Here is a 21,988-nt window from a genome sequence, read left to right as displayed (position 1 = left end):
TCAAAACTTCAAAGGAGTTTTGTGATAGAACAACCCAAGACCTCATGTGGAGAGAGTTGTGGGCTATGTCCTTGAATCCTTAGACTCAAGACTGAGGGTAGCGGCCAGAAAATAAGAAAAGCTGTACATGGAAAGGATAGGGGGTAGCTGTACATCAAGAAACATACTTACACGAAAATTATTTTGAAACGCAGACAATAAAAAGAAGCTCTGATTGTACTGTTAAGGTACTCATTTTCACTAATTAATTATTAATCCTTTGTTGTTGGAACAATATTTATTTTCATTAATTTGTGTCTGATCTTAAAGAATTGCTTTAGCACATTTCAGATTTAGGTTCAAAAATTACTGTGTATAATATATGTTCTGTAAGTCATAGGAAAAAAAATTGCTAATTTTAGTAAATGTTTCGAGTACCATAGTGCTCTTTTATTAACACTTTGGGGATGTTACATAAAATACCACTGTGCTATATTTGCACGTAAACATTCAGGAAAACCAAATGGGGTATTCAGTTTGCTAGTGAAATGATCAGTACACATACTGTGTCTAATAATTGAATACATTTTAAAGCTCAGGATCTGTGTGGTCATATTCAGAGACGGTGGGTAAAGAGGTCTCTGCTAAGGATGAATGAAGTCATGATAGCAGTAGGGGGAAAAAAGAAAAAAAACACCAGTAAATTAATGAATTGAAGTTATATTTGTAAACCTCCTGTGAAGAATTTTTTTAGCTTAAGTGGGACCGGATGTTTCTGTTTACAAGATTAATGTTTCTGTTTACAAAATTAATATTCAACTGCACTTGAGATGGGCAAGCATATTTTAATTTGACAGGCATTAATATCTATAATGTAAGCCAGAGGCTTTCAAACAAACAAGTGATGAGTATCCACAGGAGTAGCATAAGTAGGACCCTAATAAATACCTTTCTACAGTTTTTCTTAGAGACTAGCTGTGGTTAATTTTTAAGCTATCTTTCCCACACAAGATGTTTTGTATATCTTTGCATATAGACATTCTGTGCGTGGATAAACATGTATCCCCATACTGATAGAATTTTTTTAAACCCAGAAGAATATAAGTCAAACTTAATTTCTCTATGTTAGAACCCAAAGAAAATTTAGTGAAAAGTCACTAGTATTTCCTTTTATGTACCCCATCACTCTATTCAGAAGTCGGATCAGATTCCACATATTTTAATTACTGACGATGGAGGTACTTATGTATATTGTAGCTGGAATATTGTACCTTACAATTAGCATATTCTATTTTCATTACTTACCTTCAAGACAGAGCCTCATCTTTCAGAGTCCTCTAAAAAATTAGATATTTATTATATATTTTAGACAAAAGAAATGGGTGACTGCATCTAAGAGTTTCTAGGAACCCAGGCATAACTTTAAGGTAGATAAAGACACTTTTTTTTCTTACTACTTATATTGTCTGGCATTTTCTTTAAATTTTGCCCTTAGGTTTTGCAGTTTAACAGTTTCCCATCTATCCCAAGCAAAAACTCATAATTATACCACATGGTAAGTTCTTCAGAGTCTGGCTCTGCTTGTTTTTGTTTTCTTTCGCTCACTTCTCCCCGGCCCTTGTCACTGCCTAGCATGGAATACAACACATAGTAGGTGCTTAAAGGTGCTTGACGACCGATCAATTGATTGATTGATATGGTTTGATTAGAATAATAGTTTGTGACATATACGGATGTCCTGAAGGAAATCGATGGAGTGCCAGTCTGTGGAGGCCAGGCCAGAATGTGTTTTGTGTCTGACATGTGGTATCCTTAAGCTATACTCTTAACATGTGTTGACATAAGTATCTTAGCCCTGTGCAGACAGTAGCCACTTGAAATATGGGACAAGTGTTGTTCCTGGACGCATTCTGATTGCAGAGAGGGATGAAACAAACGTGTCTGGACTTGCAAAGACATTGCACCTGCTGTGGATGATTGACATTGTGGAGCACGTTTGGGGGGGTGGGGAAATTAAACTGCCTGGTGTTTTGTACATCTTTACTTAACAATATAGATAGGTCAGTGAATCTCAGTCTGGACTTCACATTAGTATGCTCTGGATTTCTTTAAAACCTGCCACTGCCCTGGCCCTACCCTAGACAAGTTAAATCAGAATCTCTAGAGGTTGGGCCTGGGCATCATTCATTTTAAAAAGCAATTCCAACGTGCAACCGGTTTTGAAATAGTTTGAGGTTTTGTAGGAACCAAAGCTGAAAGAGAAGAAAGATTAAGGGATATAATTTCCACTCACCCTGTTCTCGTTTACTTGTTGAGAAAGATACATCACGGTTCAATAATAATGTAGTATAAGCCATTTATGCAATTTTAAATATTCTAGTTGTGGAATTAAAAAGAGGAAAGAGGAATAGTTTGAATTAATTTTAATAGTACATTTTATTTAGCCCAATATATCTTATTATTAAAACATGTAATCAATATAAGAATGTTAATGAGACATTTTACAATCTTTTTTTCCCCTTGTATCAAGTGTTCTAAGTCCAGGGAATCCTGTAGCTTTGCAGCACGGCTTGGTTTGGACTGGCCACTTTCCAAGTGCTCGGACGCCCTCGTGTGTGGCCAGTCAACCTGATATTGGACAGATCTGGAGGGTAAAGTGCTAGAAGAGAGACCAGGAGACCTGAATGTAGTGTTGGTTTTGTCACCGACTAATCCTGTGACCTTGGACAATTCACTTATCCTCTCTCTTGACTTCAGTTCCTTTTTGTTTACTATGAGGGGGTCAGTAGTCAGTCTAAATTGGGAGTTTTATAATTTTACTCCAAAGAGCCCCAGGATTTTGTGAGCACACCTTAACTGCCATCATACGGAAGAAGAGAAGCAAACAATCTGCTTTAGGCTCTTTTTTCCTTTGGAAATACTTGCATTTCTGGGTGTCATTTTGTTTGAGGAAAGAAACAAAAAAATTTTTTGAAACCAAACCAACATTTGAAAAATCACTCGGTTGAATGTTTTCTGAAGTCTGTGGTCTCTCTTGTCAGCATTTATTCCAGGAAGAGGTCAGGCAGCAGGTATCCTGCTTTTCCTTCCAGTGAAGGTATCACCATGACAGTGACTCTTGAATATTTCCTATCAAGTAGTAGGAATTCCTTCAATAGTGGCTTCAATGGCTCAGAGTTGAGAAACAGAAAGCTCAGATACCGAGGTCTACCCCAGAGTGATACAGTTCACTTACGGCTACTGAGGCAGCTCGTGGTTGTCTAAAACCGACCTCTAGCCCAGATCTCAGGGGACCCCTGACTCTGAGGTGTGGTCCCCATAGTCAGCCAGAACCCAGGGCTAGGAATACCTTGGTTGCAAGGCTTTTCTGACTTGGAATGTATTTCTCTACTGGTGAATGCCTGATTGACAATAACGTCAATAATTGTTATACAGATGCCAATATTGGATGCCCATGGCTTTGGTTCCTAGACTTTCAACCTTCCTCCCTATCAGATAGATGAACTCTCTGGTAGCATCAACAAATAGAAAAGAAACAATATCATTTCCAACCTGTTCTTTGGAAATCAGTCTTTGCCAGATTTCCACAGCCAATGACATGGAATACAATTCTAGTCCAGTGTGTTGTTTGCCTTTAAAGACTTCTTCGGTGGTTTGTGGCAGGAGTCAGTCAAGGACTTAACATGTCCCAGATTTTAGCTACTTTGCCATTTTATTTGACAACAATAGCAAAAAAGACACTGAGTGGGAATTGTGAAGTAGAGAAAGCTGAGAAGGTTTCTATCTATTTTTAGGATGCTTCTAAGAAGCCTTCTATAATACCGTCTTCTTTACTTAACAGGCAATTATGAGAAAATTGTTTTAGAAAGAATCAGCCCGAATATCAGCAGTTATTTCAGAATTTTTATTAGCATGCACAAGCTTAATTCTTCCAATCTTGGCCTGCTCATGTATAAATGGAAGCAACTTGTCATACTCAAAGCAAAAGAGGGAAGGGGAAATCCCATTTTGCTATAGCAAGTGTAGCCACTTATACAATGAGTTAATGAAAGAAATGTTTTCTAAGCACGTTGGACTCTTTGGTCCAAGTAGTTTTTGCTCAAAGTTTGGCACAGGTCTGCATGTAGGACTCTAGGTGAACAGAGAAAGCAAATAAGTGTGACCTTTGTAAGGCTGGTGTTTTCTTTATGAAGCCAAAAATGTGTACAAATACAAATATTAGCCCATGCTTAGTTTTGTCCCAGAAAGCTTCTCTCTGGCTGACCGCATCTCTGCGTTTGCTGTTTGGCATTGTTGCTGCCCATCTTGGTTCCCTGCAGGCCTTGCCATCTGTTTAACTGGTAAAGGGGCCCGTCTTATCAGTGTCCCCATCATCCACTTGGAAACAGAGCCCTTCGATTGGCCTTTCTCCTCTTTTTTCTTGCTCCGGTTTATTTGGAACCAGCCCCAATATCTCAGTGCCAGGTGGCTTTCCCTTAGCCAGTTACCTTAGGATTAGCAATTACTGGAAGGTAAGAGATCTGCAGCAAATGGTGGGAGCATCTGTTATTGCAATGATCTTGGCCTTGGAGAGAGTCTAGGGACTTGGAGAAAGTCTAATTCATGAAGGTGATGCCCTCCCTGGGGTGCTCTCCTTTTGCCTCTCATCTTCTTAAATGCTTCAGCTCTTTCAGGTTTAACCCTTTGATCTGCCTGAAGTTTAACAAGGCCAGCTAGTGTGTGTATGGCAGAGACCCACTGCCTGACAATAAATCAGCCTCCTTCCCTTCTGTGTTCCTATGATTCTTGCCTGACAGTTTTGCAGAGTCACTTAAACCTTGACAGTTGTCCTAGACACACTTTAGGAACTCACCTGAAAAAAAAAAAAAATCAGCTCATGGCCTTACCCCAAGTGTCCTTTTGAAGTTTCCCCCTTTCCACCCCCATCCTATCTCTGGGGAATTTTGAGGAGTTGCCAGGTAAGATATTTTCTGTTTTCAAACCAAACATAAAGACCCAGGTAAAGAAATGTGGCCATCGAAATGTTTCCATGTTTTATTAACAAGCGTGTATGTCAGTCAGGCAAGAAAAAGGGAGGAGGGCAAAGAAACAGAATGAACAAAATAGAGCCCAAGTGCCAGAAGTCTAATGACTTCGTTGCCTCTTTTTTCTCCTCCTTGTTTAATTCTCGAACTTTCTTTTTCTTTTATTTTACACTATGCTTTGGTGTTAATGCATTTTGTCTCTTATTTTACCTCTTGCTTTTGTATTACATATCTATTCTACTATAAGCCACTCCAAATAATCTTTGAAAATAAAAGTGTGGTCTTTATAAGAAATACCGCTCGGGATTCATTAGAATTTCAATTCTAGAAAGTGATTTACTCATCACTTTTTAATTATTAAGCACTGTCTTAAGTACTTTCTCGGAAGTAGTGTGGTGTAGCTATTAACACAAGTATTCCGGCGTCAGAGTGCCAGGGTTGACACTCAGCGGGTCTACGTATAAATCACTAGGTGATTATCTTGGGCAAGGTGCTTAATATTTTTGAGTCTCAAGTTTCTCTCCCACAGTAATGTTATAGGGACTAAATAAGTTTATATATAAACACTTGTACTTATGCCTTCATCACCTTACAGCTTTATTGTTGTGTCTGACTTTATTACCCAAACAATGCCTGGCATAAAATAAACACTCTATAAATGATAGCTACTACTAGTACTATTTACTTTAGTTATTATAACAATCCTCAGATAGATATAATCCCCATTTTCCAGGTGAGGTGACTGAAGCCAAAGGAGGTTATTTAGCTTGCCCAATGTCATATAGCTGGTGAGCGCTCAGAGCTAAGGTTTGCACCCAGGTTCATCTGAGCATGAAAGCCTCACGCATGTCCATTGAGTCTGCACTGCCACTTCATTTTGGAGGCATAGTTAAACAGATATGCTTGGATTGTTAGGAAAATCAAGCTTGCATCCATCAGTACATGTTCATTTCCTGACTTTTAAGTAGTTGTCATTTCTCTTGGATAACAAGTCTGTGCTATTAGATTGCACAAAATTTCTTGGCATAGGTCTACCATAAATCTTGCTTCTTTGAAAGACGCTTTCAGGAGGTAAGAGGGCTAGGTTTAATCCGTAACATCAAGTGTTTTACCTAAGAGAGGTGCTTCATATGGAGTTGTTCTTATGCACATGACATAATGCACATGGCAGATGAAAGTTACATGAAACAGTGTTTGTGCTTCTTCCAGACATTTCTGATAGATCTGAGTTATCCAGTAAATGAACCCTCATGTAAAACGGAGAAATAATGAGTTTCCCTCACTGAAGGGGCTGATTGGCCATTTATCAGAAATTTAACCTTTATAATACCATCTCTGACCGTGAACCTTTGGACGTCCTGGCACATTGTAGGAGTTTAGTGAATATCCTCTGGCTGAATGAGTGAATGAATGTATTTAGAGATGTGAAGAATGACAGGAGCTACAAGAGACCTTCTCACTGTTAAGAAGGCATGGGGGCATGGGTGGAAGAGAGAATGGTTGGCTCTAAGTCTGAGCAACAAACGGAATTTGTGATTATATCATACTCCTAAATACCTGTGTCTCCTGATGTCATACTGTCCTCTCACTGTTCAAGAGATTCCCTGATTTTCTGTTCAATATTCAGTGCGTTTTCGCCCTCAGATTCCTGCTCTCTCCTTATACTGTGAGTCAGTTGGTCAGTTTACTCAGAGATGTAACTCCCATTGAAGGGCAAATCTGGTCTGAAAGGTCTTTTCCGCTTCCTCTAATCCCAGTAGAGGAGCCTGATTTTTAGTGAAGAAATGTCTTCACCCGACTCAAAATTAGAAGGATGGATGTATAGGAACTCTTTGCTTTTGCTGAATTGATTATTGCCTAACGGAAACAAATCTCTCTTTTTTGTTATTCGCTCAGTCAGGATCTTCTAGATGCATGAGATCGGTACTGGATGAATAAGAATCGTGAATTTCCTTTCAGCAGTCACATCACATCTAGAACCATAGGAAGAAGGCAGTCTTTAATTCTTGATAGCCCTTGATCATATTTTAATGGGGGGACTTTTTAAATACTCCAGTAGGTGGTCAGCGATAGGGATAAATATTTGGCGGTTATTATTGAATCTTGAATCTTTGGTTGTTGAGTTGTGGCCAATGTAACAATTTGACTTCTTCGCTTTCAGCTGTCCCATTTCCTCCAAGTCACCGGCTTACGGCAAAAGAAGTGTTTGATAACGATGGGAAACCTCGTGTGGATATCTTAAAGGCACACCTCATGAAGGAGGGCAGGCTGGAAGAGAGCGTTGCATTGAGAATAATCACAGAGGGGGCTTCAATTCTTCGACAGGAAAAAAATTTGCTGGATATTGATGCACCAGTCACAGGTAAGTCCTGAGGATGGAGACTGTTCACTTGGACCCACACTTTGTTGTTTTTTCATATCAAATCAAAAGTCTTAGATACCAATGAGTCTTCAAACACTTACACTTAAGTGTAAGTTACACTTCAAACACTTAAGAGTAAATCTTCATCTTACTCTTTTCCTGCCAAATCTGTACATTAGGAACAAAAGATTTAATACATATGTAACAGTATTTTTATTTTCATGTATTAAATATTTGTGTGATGTGATACCCTAAAAAGTGGTGTGCAACTTAGAGATGATGAAGATATTCTGAAGTAATACCTTAACTAAGAAGTGATATTTTGTCAGTAGAACACTGTCACAAAGAACACAAGATATTCATTGGGAAAGATCAGACAGAGCATAGGAAGACTTCCAAAGTAGTTAAGTGACTAAGTTAATGCAGTGGCTCTCAGAGTGTCATCCCAGACTGGCATCACCATCATCATCACCTGTAAACCTGCTGAACTGTACCTTCTCAGCTCCCACCCCAGAACTACTGAATCAGTTCTCTGGGGTGAAGCCTAGCGATCTGTTTTATCAAGTCCTCTAGGTGACCGTGACAAACATTAAAGTTTGAGAACCATTGAACTTCAGGAAGAAAACAAAATTTCTCTCCTTCCTATAGCATTTTATGCCTAGAAAATATGTCCTTACTTTTTGAGAGTTTTTGTTCTGTTACTTCTTAAGGGCAGATACGTGTTTTGGGTAAGTGGAACTTCACGTAGACCATAAAAATTAAATCTTGTCAAAAAGTTTTGTGTGGTATAGAGGGTCAAATAGTAGAGGCTTTTCATCTACACTTTGTGAAATTTGCTAAACTTGCACGTTTTTATTTCTAGAGAAGCTAAAAAAAACATGTATTTTCTCCTTAATTATTATCACTCTGGCAAAGGGAAGAAGTTTGACATAGAATATTATCCTTTTCAAAATAAAGAGGACATTTAAAATATTTCATATATACTACTGATTGCTTCTTTCTTCCAAACCTTCATGTACTTATAATATTATTGGCCTTCTGATATATTTTTGAAGGTGACTGTTAAGAGCAAGATAAGCGCTCTTGAATATCAGACTAGACCTTCCTTGATCAAAACGCCTCTAATGATTCCTATTCCAGAGAAATTGACATTTACATTTTGTTTTGGGTTGGCAATGCTGTTTTTCTTATTTGTAATTCAGAAAAATAATGAATGTGTTTGGGGCCAGGCAGCAGGAGAAATTGGTTCCAGTGGTAAGTCAGTGTTGGACCAGTGGTGAAAAATCAAGCTACATACTTACCCTGTGTATATCACTATGAACCCCATTTTCCATGTGTTAAAATGCAGTCATGCATTATTATCTTTGACTTACAGACACTGTGGAAATATAAGAACAAAACAAATGTGAACGTGCTTTACTTTCTTAGATACTAAGATATGAAAATTTTTTAATATCTAAGTAGTAGCTTGGAATCTACCAGCAAAGAAACTACTTTAAAAAATTAACTGTAAATTCCACCTATAAATAAATGGTAAAATAGTAGCTTTAAATGATATCTATATCATTAAGTTCTTTTGATTTTGGTAAGAATGAATGGCTTGATATTTTATTATGATATCATAATATGAAATTATGATATGATAAATATGGTATATTATGATATTTATTACGATATTTTCTCTACTTCACATGATAATGTGTGATTTCCAATGAACAATGCATGTTAAACTCACTAATGAGCCCAGTAGGTATTAATGGAGGTGATAATTATAACAAAAAGGAAACATGTAAAATAGACATTTAGGGGAATGTATTTCCTGGGATACAATCAGCTCTTCTGTTTGATGAGGCTCTGTCCTGAAAGAACACATAGGGAGGTTTCTGGAAAAGTCAGATTCGTGATGTTTTATCCCTGAACCTTTCTGGGGTCCATTGACTAATTGCCCTCATATTCAGCAGAGGTTGCACCTCGTTCTTTCTAGTGAGATTCCAGCTGACAGTTTGGCACATTTCACAATATAGATATGAAGAGACTTTAGAAATCAGGTCTCAATTATGTATAACTTTCCCTGGGGGAGAAAGCAAAAAAAATCCTTCTAGATGGTGACAGAAGTAGCTATGGAGACATCACAGAATATGTAGCACAGAATATGTAGTGTTTATATTTCTTAATGAAGGCAGGATTCTAAAGAACCTCCAGTAGTTCCATTGCAGTGATCTCTTTCTCCCTTTTCTGGGAATATAAAGATATGTAATATAAGTGGTGGGGGGAATTTATTTTAACATTTCCATTAAAAGGGAAAAAAAAACTCTTTTGCATATGATTCACCAGAAAGCTAAATTCATAGCTTCATATTTTAACCCATGAACTTCCAAGCTGAAGCACGGAGGACTGCAAAATAAAAGCAGGTACACTGATCCGAGAAAATTGCTATCTCTTTGTATTTCAAGATACTTCTTACAATTTATTGATAACATTTTATGATATATGATTGTGTTCTGAGATTTGATTTTATTTGGACAGCTGAACCAGCAATGTAATATTTATTTTTAAATGTAGAATATTTGTTATTTGGATAACTGAATCAGTAAAGTGAATCAATGAAGTCAATATTATATTGACACTACGCTATGCAATAAAAGGCATAGTTTACACTTCCAAATCTTAAGGGTAGAGTATTCTTTATGTAGTTCAGAATTCCACACTTAAGAAAAATGGAGAGCTTAAATAGTTTAAAAGAGAAAGCAGAAAGGAGGAAGATGTAGAAGAGGAAGGGGAGAAGAAGGAAAACAGTAGAGCTGCAAATGAGAACCTATGAAAAAAGAGTAAGGGGAAAGAAGCAAGGACTTTTAATGTAGGGAGAAAAAGCCTGAAGCCTGAAACCATATGGTGGTTTTCAAGTGGTATTAGAAATAGTCTCTCACCTACTTATGTCAGATTCCTAAAAATGTAAGGTGAGCCATCAAGGTAGAAACTGACGATTAGCTTCTTGTGGGCAATTCAGCTTTAAGTATAGCCTGAAATGTAAACTCACAAAATGAAACAAATGGCAACTATTTTATAATCATGCACAAAAGCCACTCCCCAACTTTCCCTCTTCTTTTCTTCCCTCCGACTTTTTATTAATAAAAATGTTTCACACTCACATGTTTAGAGAGGAGTTGTGCTAACCTCTGTGTCATGGTTTGCTCCCATTTAAAGAAAAATCTAGGAATTAGTGTCCCAGTTATTTGAAATCTGGACATTATTGCATTCCTTTAGCATTTCTTTAATGTTTAAATTTACAAAGCTCCCCAACTTCCCTTCCTCCCTCCCCTTCAAGTGTTTTTAAAGCAGTAAAAAAAAAAAAAAAAGGTTTATGTTCAGTTAGGAATTTTTTCCCTTAAAATTCTGTACTTTTGATTTTGGAGAAGGAACAGGAAGCTGCCTGGTCCCAAGGCTCCCTCCATGTGTCCCTCTGGGGAAGGTGATAAAGCACTATGTACCTTACCCTCCTGGAGCGTGGATTTAGATAAGCCAGTAACCATCTCTGTGGGAGTAGAGGTGAGGATTAGTTATGGGTCCCTAATCAAAACAAGGGAGGTAGGAGTCACATTCTGCTCTTTTCTCTAAACAAACTTGCCTGATTAGAACGATGGCTGTTTTAGACATTTAACTAGAAGAATGTGTTTCTATATTGGAGGCATTTTGTGAAGGAAAGTATTTTCCCTCTTTTTGACTCTTTTTTGAAAATTGAGTTAAATTTACCTCTGTTTCCTTGCAGACATACAAATGAAACATTAAAAAATGTGGCCGAATATCTGTGTAGCAACTTGCTATGGACTGAATGTTTGTGTCTCCCCAGTAATCATATGTTGAAGCCCAAACCCCCAATGTGATGTTATTTGGAGGTGGGGTCTTTGGGAAATAATTAGATTTAGGTGAGTCCTGAGGGTGGACCCCTTATGATGGGATTAGTGCCCTGATAAGAAGAAGATGAGATGAGAGCCCTCTCTCTTTACTCCATGTGGGGATACAGCAGGAAGATGGCCATCTGCAAACCAGGAACAGAAGCCTAACCAAACACTGAATATGCCAGCACCTTGATCTTGGACTTCCCATCCTCCAAAACTGTGAGAAATAAGTGTTTGTTGTTTAAGCTACCCAGTCTAAGGTATTCTGTGAACTAAGCTGAACTAAGGTACAAGTCATTTGGGAATTCAATTTACCAAACATTTGCCTGGTACAGGTGGTGTGTGTTATACACAGGTGAACAAGACCTGGTCTCTGCTCTCCCAGGGGTCAGCGTATAACAAGAAAACTGAAACAGATATTTGCTGAAAGATATGTGCATCAAACTATTGATTAAATGGAAGGATATGACCTACATTTATTCAAGCAAATTTAGAAATATCCAACTGGATAGAGCTAACTTAAAACCAAAAAGTTTTCCTCTTTTCTAAATGGCTAAGGTTTCCCTGACAGTGTCCATTGATTATTATATTACATCTTTGAGCTAAAAAAAAACTGTTAAATAGCTCGGATCCTATCTGTCCTGGATATGGATTGAGAACTCTTTCAGAAGACTAGGAACTGTGGATGATTGAAACAGATGAGGCATAGTCCTTGACTAGAATACTCAAGGTCTATTTGGGGAGTCAGACACAGAAATAGATAATTACTGTAAAATTTGTTAAGAACCATAATGAAGGTGCCTGTAAACTAGTGTGGGAACTCAGAACAAGGAATGCAGGAAAGCCAAGAAAGTCTTGACAGATTAAATGGTACTTGAACTGGAGCATGTGTGATAGGTGAAATTTTACTATGTGAAAAAGCTAGCAAAGGTTATTCTGGGCAGAGACAGCAGCATATGAAAGGCACTGATATTTTTTGTAAAGTGGGAAGGCATGATCTTGGAGATTTGCTGTGGGAAGACAAGGTCTCGGAATGGTGTGAGGGGTAGGGGTGTGGGGTGAGACTGAGGTTGGATGGTCAGGGTCAGATATTAGTCTCTTGTATGCAGCACTTAAACATTTGGTTACTGTTCTGTAGGCACTGGGAGTGGAGAGGGTCTTGCAGCAGGGAAGTTACACAGTCAAGTTTGTGGCTAGAATAGCATCCTGGATGAGATGAGTAAAGTGAGCAGGGAGGAACTCTCGCGAGAGGGGCTGATCAGGAACATTTCATACTCGTTCAGTATGCCCCGAGTATGCCTTGTGCCCTGGCAATGATTTTGGCAGGCTAGGAGAATTGGATCCGATTTTGATTACAGGGCTCTTCAAGAATGATGATTGACATTGATCTTAAAATGTCTGATTAGTTTGTGCTTAATCAATATCCATTAAAGACTTCTTGAATATGGTAGGAGGATTTATGCAGGGATCCAATTTATTACATTTCTCTTTCAAGTTCTCATATTTTCCTGTTTTCCCTTTGACTTAGCATAGAACATTTCCCTCATTTATAAAGCAGAAGCTGACCAGGAGCTTGGGTCTTTGAAGAGAATGATTTAGAACTCATTTTCTGCTCCCTGGGCGGAGGGGATAGGCCAGCATCAGCTGGGCAAACTGCTAATCTCTCCAGTTTGTCTGTTTCCTGCAGGGGGGGATTTGTCCCTAGGGCAGCAAAGGATTCCCTCAGTGGCTGTGCCTGCCATTTAGCATGTCAGGCAGTTGCCAGGAGAACCCTTTGGCTTTGTTCCTGGATGTGAGAGTGAACTAGTGGCCAAGTTTAAGGTCATGGCATTCCTTCCCTTACAGCAGCTGATGTCAATTAGGAGAATTCCCCCATGCCTTTACTCTGGGGAGAGTTAAGTGGGGTAAGAATCCAGTGTCTTTTGAGAACTGAAAGATCAGTGTTTATTCTCTTCATACTATCATTTGTCACAATCAGAGCAATGCAGCCTTAGTTTATATGAGGATAAAATATTACTTCTGGGGCATTTTGCCCACTTGTGATTTCAGTGGCCAAATCTTTAGGGCCTGCCCTGCAGCCAGAGGCCTATTTTGGTACCTAGCCCGCCACTGGCAAGTCAGCACATTTCAGGCCCAGCCTGTGGCGGCGGCCACAGTTTGATGTTCTTATTCCCCTTAATTTGGGCCCTTGATTTAAAAAAAAAAAAAAGATGATGATAAAAGGGTAGAAGGTCACTGCATGAGAGCCAGCGTCCTTTTCCCTGATTTGTTTTCCTCCCTTGTTTTGCAAGGTTGGTCTTAGGAAACCCATCTTACAAGTGAGAGAAGGGAGTCTCAGAGAGTTTAAGTCAGTGTTTCTGGAACTTGAGCGTGGATCAGAATTGCCTGGAGGGCTTCATAGAACACAGATTGCTGAGTCCCACCTCCAGAGTTTCTGATTTAGTAGGTCTGGAGTAGGGCCTGAGAATTTGAATATCTAACAGGTTCCCAGATGATGATGAGCCCCTTGATCTGGGACCCCTCTACAGGAACCACTGGTTTAGGTAACTGGCCTCCTAGCTAATCAGCTGAAGACCTTGCTATGAACAGGATCCGTCAACATAACTCATGCTGAGCTATTACATGGTATTACATGCACTATTCTACCTCTGTATTAGGTTGAAAAAAATCAAGCATTTCAGTTCATTTGACTAGAATTTGGTCTTGCTCATTACTGAAGAAAACGTACTAAGCCTGCTGTTCAGGTTTCTCAAGAAATACAAGGAATAAATTATCTTGACTCGATTTATAATTTATTATATTTTAAATTAAAATGTATTGCTGTAACACAAGGGGGCAAGACCAGACAATAGTGCTTAGTATAGTTGGGGCATAGAGTTTATATAGTTTTTCCCAGTGAAAAACCTTTGTAGGGCTTTCCCTTACAAGCTCTTTGAGAGTTGACTATAGAAAGCTACTGCAGAGAATAAAGGAAGACTGGGATCAAAAACATCTTTAAGTGAATTGTGGTAATGAATACAGTATTACATTAAGAATAGCTGAGCCTTAGGAATTCAGCATTTGTGTGTAACATACAAGCCAGTAATAATCTATTAATGTAATCTATTAATGTCAATAAACATATAACACCACCCAGAAGAAGCATTTGACAGTTATTACATCATAATTACATGAAGAGATATTTTGCTTTAAGACACAGTGTGCCCTTTCCTTTTCAATTTGCCATGAGTCAGTACTTTTCACAAATAGTAAAGTGTGTAAGCACCGTTCATAAGGCAACACCTATAGTTGTTTCCATAGGAAGATAAAAATCCCCAAACTATTATTTTTAAAATCTGAAAGTGATCACTTGCAATAATAATACTCTGATGGTTTTAGAGAAGGTTGAAATATATTATTATCAATACTACTGTGCCTTTAAGAGAAGTAGCGTTTCAAATAACACTGAAAGGCTTCCAGGTAAGGAAGGTACATTCTTCTTTGATACCTTAAAGGAAAAATGTAGATACACTTCCCTTTGTCTACAGGAAATTCAGATTATATTTATGTTTCCAACTCATGTCATGTTCCATTTTCCCATTGAAGTGTCCCTAATAATTTTAGATTCCACTGATTTTATTCTCTTGTGATCCAGTTCTTAATGGACATTCCCACATACTGGCCACAGACTGGTACTGGGCTATGACAGAGTTTTCACTGGTCCAGACTGAAATTGCCTTTTTCATTTTAGTGAGAATGCTTTCTTTATGTACATGAAACTATGGTGACAGTTGATAGTAATTGCTTTTTATACTTTTGGGGGGACAAATTAATGAGTTATTTTTGTTGTAAGGCTAACATTCGTTAGGTTCTTGTTTTTTGCCAGTTTGTACAGTATTATAAACACTGTACGTTTTAACTCTGAGTTTTCACACAACCCTATGAAGGAAGTGCTGTGATCAGTTCAATTTTACAAATGAGGAAACTGAAGCTCAGTGAAATTGAGTATTATATCTAAGGTTACTGAACTAGAAGGTTCCAGAACTGGTATTAAAAAGCAGACAGTTCAACAGGGTCTATTCCTATTTTATTTGGGGTTAGAAGGTAATTTTACAGGTCCGTGAAATTATTAAATCTGGGAGTAACTATATAGCATGGCATTTAACTACAGTTTGTCCTTGTACACCAGGGGCTTATGGGTGCTGATCCTTCACAGAATCGAAAATGTGCGTATAGCTTATAGTTGGCCCTCCATATACATGCAGTTTTGCACCTGCAGATTCAACCAAACTCTGATCCTGTAGTATTTGCTGTCGAAAAACAATCCATGTGGTTCAAACCCATGTTGTTCAAGGGTCAACTGTATATTGTACTGAATTTTTTTTATTGTTTCATGCTATTATCCTATTAAATGTTAACAGCTGAGGACATGGATTTTATGTTACGGTTTTGTGAATGTTCCTCTGTTTCAGAATAATTTTAATGTAAATGTAGTGCTGATTTGCACATAGTAGATTATGGTAAGAATATAATGGTAGTATATAGGAACCTCTTAAACAGAGTAGGTATGTATTTATGCATGTGTGTGGATGTGTGTGTTTGTATTTTGTTAGTATCGTCATTTAAATAACAGTTATCTTTTCTACTCTGTTCTTTTCTCCTGAATAGCTGTTTGTTGATATCTGTCTAAAGTGGAGGATTTTGGACAAATGAGATACTGGATAAATATATGAACTGGTCAGAAGTAGTTTCTTATAGAAGAATCTGTGATTTAATTAGTGGATTAGTAAGAGAATAATATTCAGTTTTGAGGCAGCTGCTTTACCACTATTTAAATGACTATCTTCATATATAAAATGTATTTTTAAAATATGAATTAAATACTTTTATGTACACACCTTGCTAATGTTAAAATATATTCCGTGAGAGAAGGCCTTTAAGTAGTTCAGTCCTGGCTTTGCTTTTGTCTTGGAGGTCACATAGCTTTTCCTTCTATTTTGCTGGGCTCTCCACCAGCATCATGGAGTAAGCATTGCATTGTGAAGTAATGTGAAATCTGCAGATGGGTTTGAGACCTAAGTCAGTGTGTTGAGGAAAGGGAAAAAGGAAAACTCTCAAAAAAGTCCAGTGTTCTTTCCTTATATTAAGCCCTAATATGTGTATGTAGAATACTGTCTATATACATAAATCCAATCCAAGAATAAATTAGAAACTGGTGACAAGTATCCTCTAAGTTGCTTTTATCATATGAAAATAACATTTCTAGTTAACTGTATGTTGTAAAAATAGGATTTTACTGATTATATGATGGTGGAAAAAAACAACCAACACACCGCACATCCAGGGGATAATCAAGTCTGTTTCAGAGGTTTTTATGAAACAATATTGTATTTTAATATTCTGAACAAGATTTCAGTTCCTGCTATCATATGGTTACTTTTTGACTCCAGTTTGGTGTATGATATGCTTCTTCTGTTCATATTTGGCATTGTGGTCCAGGTACGAGGCAGTTTTAGACATAGCAGCATTGTTTCATTCTGTTCCTGAAGATATTTTAGGTTTGGACATCAAGGATTTTGAACTTTAAGTTCATAAGAGTCATATATGTAGGTGAAAGGAAACTTGACCTGTTTTATTTTTTTTATAAGCTTTTTTTTTTACTATTTTTCTTCTTAATGCTCTCTGCTCTGAACTGTCTTTCTTCATATTTACAATAAACAAAGCCCTCTGATAGAGTAAAATTAGGATTTGTAGAAAGAAAAATTGTAGGTAATAATGAAGGACACATGAAATTACTAACCGAACTTTCCTTTTCTCTATGACTCCATTTGTTATGTCTTTTTTTAAAATAAAAATTATATCAAGATCACCATTTTATTTACAGTGCCTTTCTTTTTAGATTCATATATTTTGGTTATATTCAAGACTACATCGTTGGGTTCTTTGGATTTTATGATTAGTGTCAGACATTTTAATATTAAAAAATCTGTTTGGAATTCATGAATTTGATTCCATTTCAGAAACGCAGTTAACTCACCATCTCTGAATGTGCTATCTGATTTAAGATGCCATCTGGTGGTATGCCTTTGATACATCTAGTGCTACTTTTAACTGCCATCAGTCTTATATCCTTTATTGCTTATGAGGGAGAATATTTTTGAAATGACTTGCAAAGATATTTGTTTCCATTTCAAACAAAGGATGCTTTGTACCTTCCTTTCTGTTTTCTCAAAGTAATATGCATGTTTGCTTTGGTCTTTATTAACATAATCTGATTCTTTCTTAAGGCAACATTGACCTTGAAAATCAAGCTCCCATTTTAGGAACTCAATTTAGTTCAGAGAAATTTGTAGATATTTAGCATCCCCTTTAAACTCCTAATTACATATGTTTTTCATTTAGTTTTTTAATGGTAAAATTTGATTGGCTCTTTGGATACCATGTGACGAATAGGAGATTGTCAGATAATCATAAACACGAAACAGAAATTATTCATTTGAAATTCTCTTCCTCGTATTTTAAACATTAAAGGCCAGCTCCTTCAAAGGTGAACCTTAGCTTAACCTTAACTACCGCTTTTCTTTTGCCTTCTTCAAGAGATAAGCTGGTAATTCTTATTAAATATATATCAAAGCTAGGTGGAAATTAGAAAGTAAATTGTCTGTATTATTGATATAAAATATCCGTTCCACTTAAGGAGCTGAATTAAGGAAGTGTTAAAAGTACATGAGTCTTTTTTTAGGCCCTTTCAAAATTATTTGTGGCTGGTTAGCTTAGTTGATTAAGGGTATAGTGGCAGTGGGCCAATTTATAGATTCTTTTCCCACTGTGGTCCGTTTAGCATTCTCTGATTATACTCAGACTTCTGGGGCAGCCAGTTTATCTGAAGGAAAAAAAAAAAAATGAATGGTGTGAAAAGAGGTGAGAAAAGGAAGGGCGATTTCATCTGTGCTGTCCAGTTCACCTGCTGAGGTCCATCTCCCAGTGACCGTGCAACAATAACTTCATTTTCGTCCTATGTAGTGTGGTATCAGGGTTACAAATCACGGACCTCTAGAGAAGCATTCAGGATCTGCAAGTGCTTAGCTATTTACCACTGGGCAAATTATTTCACCTCTGTATACCTCAGCTTTCTCATCTTTGAAGAGATGAGCTGTGAGTTTCATGCCTGTCACTCAGATAAAGTGAAGTGTTGCAAGCACAGCACTCAGAGTAAGTGCGCAGCAAATAGTAGCTGCCTTATTATCATTGCTATAACCATTTTTGTCGTGGCTATTATTGTTGTTATGCGGCTAATATTGCAACTATCAGTTCTGTTCCATTGTTGAGTGATTAGAAGCATAGAGAACTGTTAACTGTATTAACATTTGGATATTATAACAGACTTTGCATTTCCCTTTTAATGGATGTAAGAAACACTGAGAGGGCTGTGGAACGAAAGAGGGAGCAGAGAGGTCCTTATGCCTACAGCTGTCTATTACTCATCCTTTCTAATTGCAAATGAGTTTCAATTTTAATTAAAGAAAAATAAATTTTGTTTTCGTGGTCATGCCGTCAGTATATCAATTAGAAATCAGAAAATGAAAAAAATAATTTAAAACCTGTATAATATGGGCTAAGATGTCTTTTAAAATTAGAAGTAATTAACCAAATATGGGAGGGTGGGCCTTGCTCAAGCATCCCACGTCAAAGTAATAATACTCCATATTTGACGGCTGAGAATCATTCTGATGCAAATATATTTTCATTTCAAATTTGGGTGATTGACCTTCTTTAAAGATAGGTCCCTGTGTTATACAATAAATCTTGTTGTTTATCTATTTTATATATAGTGGTGTGTATCTGTTAATCCCATACTCCTAATTTATCCCTCCCTCCACCCTTTTCCCCTTTGGTAACCATAAGTTTGTTTTGTATGTCTGTGAGTCTGTTTCTGTTTTATAAATATGTTCATTGGATTATTTTTTAGATTCCACATATAAGTGATATCGTATAATATTTGTCTTTCTCTGTCTGACTTACTTCACTCAGTGTGATGATTTCTGTGGACCTTTAGGTTGCTTCCATGTCTTGGCCATTGTTAATAGGGCTGCTATGAACGCTGGGGTGTATGTAGCTTGTCAAATTAAAGTTTTCTTCTTTTCCAGATATATGCCCAAGGGTGAGATTGCTGGATCATATGGTAGCTCTATTTTTAGTTTTTTAAGGAACCTCCATACTGTTTTCCACAGTGGCTGCACCAATTTACATTACTACCAACAGTGTGGGATGGTTCCCTTTTCTCCACACCCTTTCTGGCATTTATTATTTGTAGACTTTTTGATGATGGCCATGGGTGATTGACTTTTTAAATCAGGGGTCCCCAACCCCTGGGCCACGGACCAGTACTGGTCCACGGCCTGTTAGGAACCCGGCGGTACAGCAGGAGGTGAGTGGTGGGCGGGCGAGCGAGCGAAGCTTCTGTATTTACAGCCACTCCCCATCACTCGCATTACCGCCTGAGCTCCGCCTCCTGTCAGATCAGCGGCGGCATTAGATTCTCATAGGAGCGCGAACCCTATCGTGAACTGCGGATGAGAGGGATCTAGGTTGCGCCCTCCTTACGAGAATCTAACGCCTGATGATCTGAGGTGGAGCTGAGGCGGTGAGGCTAGCGCTGGGGAGCGGCTGCAAATACAGATGATCATTAGCAGAGAGGTCTGACTGCACAGAGACCATAATCAATCAATTGCTTGCAGACTCACATCAAAACCCTATCAGTGAGTGGCAAGTGACAATTAAGGAGTAGTCTGGACATAAGCAGCACACTTTGAGTATCACTCTCTCCCATCATCCCCAGATGGAACCATCTAGTTGCAGGAAAACAAGCTCGGGGTTCCCACTGATTCTGCATTATGGGGAGTTGTATAATTATTTCATTATAAATTACAGTGTAATAATAATAGAAATAAAGTGCACAATAAATGTAATGAGCTTGAATCATCCCGAAACCATACCCCCCAACCCGGTCCGTGGAAAAATTGTCTTCCACGACACCGGTCCCTGGTGCCAAAAAGGTTGGGGAACGCTGTTTTAAATAACAGTTAATGGAACTACCAACAAAGTGCACATCATCTGGATTTTACATTCCCAAACATCCTGCCATTGGCTACCCTAGGGCCAAAAATCAGTGATGTATGACATTTGTCCTATGTGTAAGACAAATATCATACCTCACACATTAAGATGATTCAAGTATTTTTAAGTTTTCATTGATTGGGCATGTACCCTGATACAGGCAGGGTGCTAAATAAGCGCATGTATACAGTGGTGTCCAATTGCCCTGAGCATCAAGTTGCAAATCCTAAGATGGCTTAGAAAGTCTTGCAGGTTCCATTCCCCAGATATGTCTCCAGTCTCATCCACTGCCTACTACTGTTTATTTTCTGTGACCTGTCTACACTGGCATTCTTTCATTCCATTTCTGTAAATAAGAGATTTGGCACATGCTGTTCCTTCTTTCTAGAATGCCCGATCCCTACCCCCACCCCCCGTCCCCATACACACACCCAATAATCTTGAATAGTTAGATTTCAGCTTCAAAGTCACTTCATTCGTTCTTCAGGGAAGCCTTCCCTGACTTACCCCAGTATAGTACCGTGTACCTTTTCTTCAAACTACTTATCATAGTAATGCTATTATGTTACTTGTGTGATCGTTGTTTGTGTGATCTCTGGTCCTCACTAGATGGTCAAGTTCAAGAGGGTAGACCCTTTGTCTGCTTTTGGCTACTGTTTATTCTTAGCATCTAGCATAGGGACTGCCTCTTGGCAGATATCCATTAATATTTGTCAAGTGGAGTGATGCATGCATTATCTTAGTTTGAGGAGTTTATTAACATTTCTTACGACCATATATACCATGTGTCAAAGAGAACCAAAGCCAGGTACCAGTTAAAGTGGTAAAAACGTATTTTATCCCAAAACTATTGCAATAGGGGAAATGAGACTTCAGTAGAAAACTGAGCTCAATTCAGAATATAATAAGGACAAGTGGGAATTCATAGCCAAAGAGCAGGACAAGGGGGTCAGTGGATGGAGAATTCCTAAGAGAAGATGTCAAGGGTAGGGAATCCTTGCTCTTGGCAGGCCAAGGTGATCAGATATTAAAGATGGGGGGATTCTTCCTAGAACTGAACTAGGCAGGCTGAAGACAGGGCCCCAAGAATGAGGCCTAGATGAAAAGATGACTCAGAGAAGCCTTTCTAAAGTTTGGTCAAGGAGAGAGTTTTTGTCAATCCCTCCTCTTATTCAAGGAAAGAAGAAACATTCTGTTTCTTTGAACAATATAAGGCCATTTTTCGTTCAGTCACCTTTTGTTCATCAAGGACCAGCTGAGCCATCTGTTGAGACTTGGCGAAGGTTGCCAATTGCTGAACTGTGTCACCCAGAGACGTTTAGTGAGAGGGATACTTCTAGGAGGATAATCAGAAAGGCAGAGATTATAGACTGAATCAGTCTATATGCCCAACTTCATAGGCCTTCAGGGATCCGCCAGAAGAAGTTCCAGAACCTGTCATCTTTCCTGCAAGGAATTTTTCCTTTGCCTCTTGAACCTTCCTGGTTGTCGCAAAGATATCAGTGGGATTACAGAGGTTTAGCAGTCACTTCCCTCCATATCCAGGGTGATGCAATTCTAGAGGACAGTGTACTGGATTCTTGTAATTGCAAGTCACAGATTCGAGGCCAGTGGTACCGTTGCCCACAGAC

The 21,988-nt window shown here is 38.2% G+C and overlaps 1 protein-coding gene across 2 annotated transcripts in view; it reads left to right on the top strand.

The window, feature by feature from the left end:
- PPP3CA (protein phosphatase 3 catalytic subunit alpha) overlaps positions 1-21,988 on the top strand; it is a 303,925-nt gene that overhangs the window by 141,447 nt on the left and 140,490 nt on the right. For both annotated transcript variants that reach the window (XM_007172913.3, XM_007172914.3), the window contains exon 2: positions 7,165-7,365. In XM_007172913.3, coding sequence (XP_007172975.1) covers positions 7,165-7,365 — 201 coding nt within the window. The remainder of the gene's footprint in view (positions 1-7,164; positions 7,366-21,988) is intronic.

Source organism: Balaenoptera acutorostrata, chromosome 5 (genome assembly GCF_949987535.1).
Source record: "Balaenoptera acutorostrata chromosome 5, mBalAcu1.1, whole genome shotgun sequence".
Classification (NCBI taxonomy): Eukaryota; Metazoa; Chordata; class Mammalia; order Artiodactyla; family Balaenopteridae; genus Balaenoptera; species Balaenoptera acutorostrata.
Note: the sequence above shows the minus strand (reverse complement) of the source record. Positions and strands in the feature narration are given on the sequence as shown.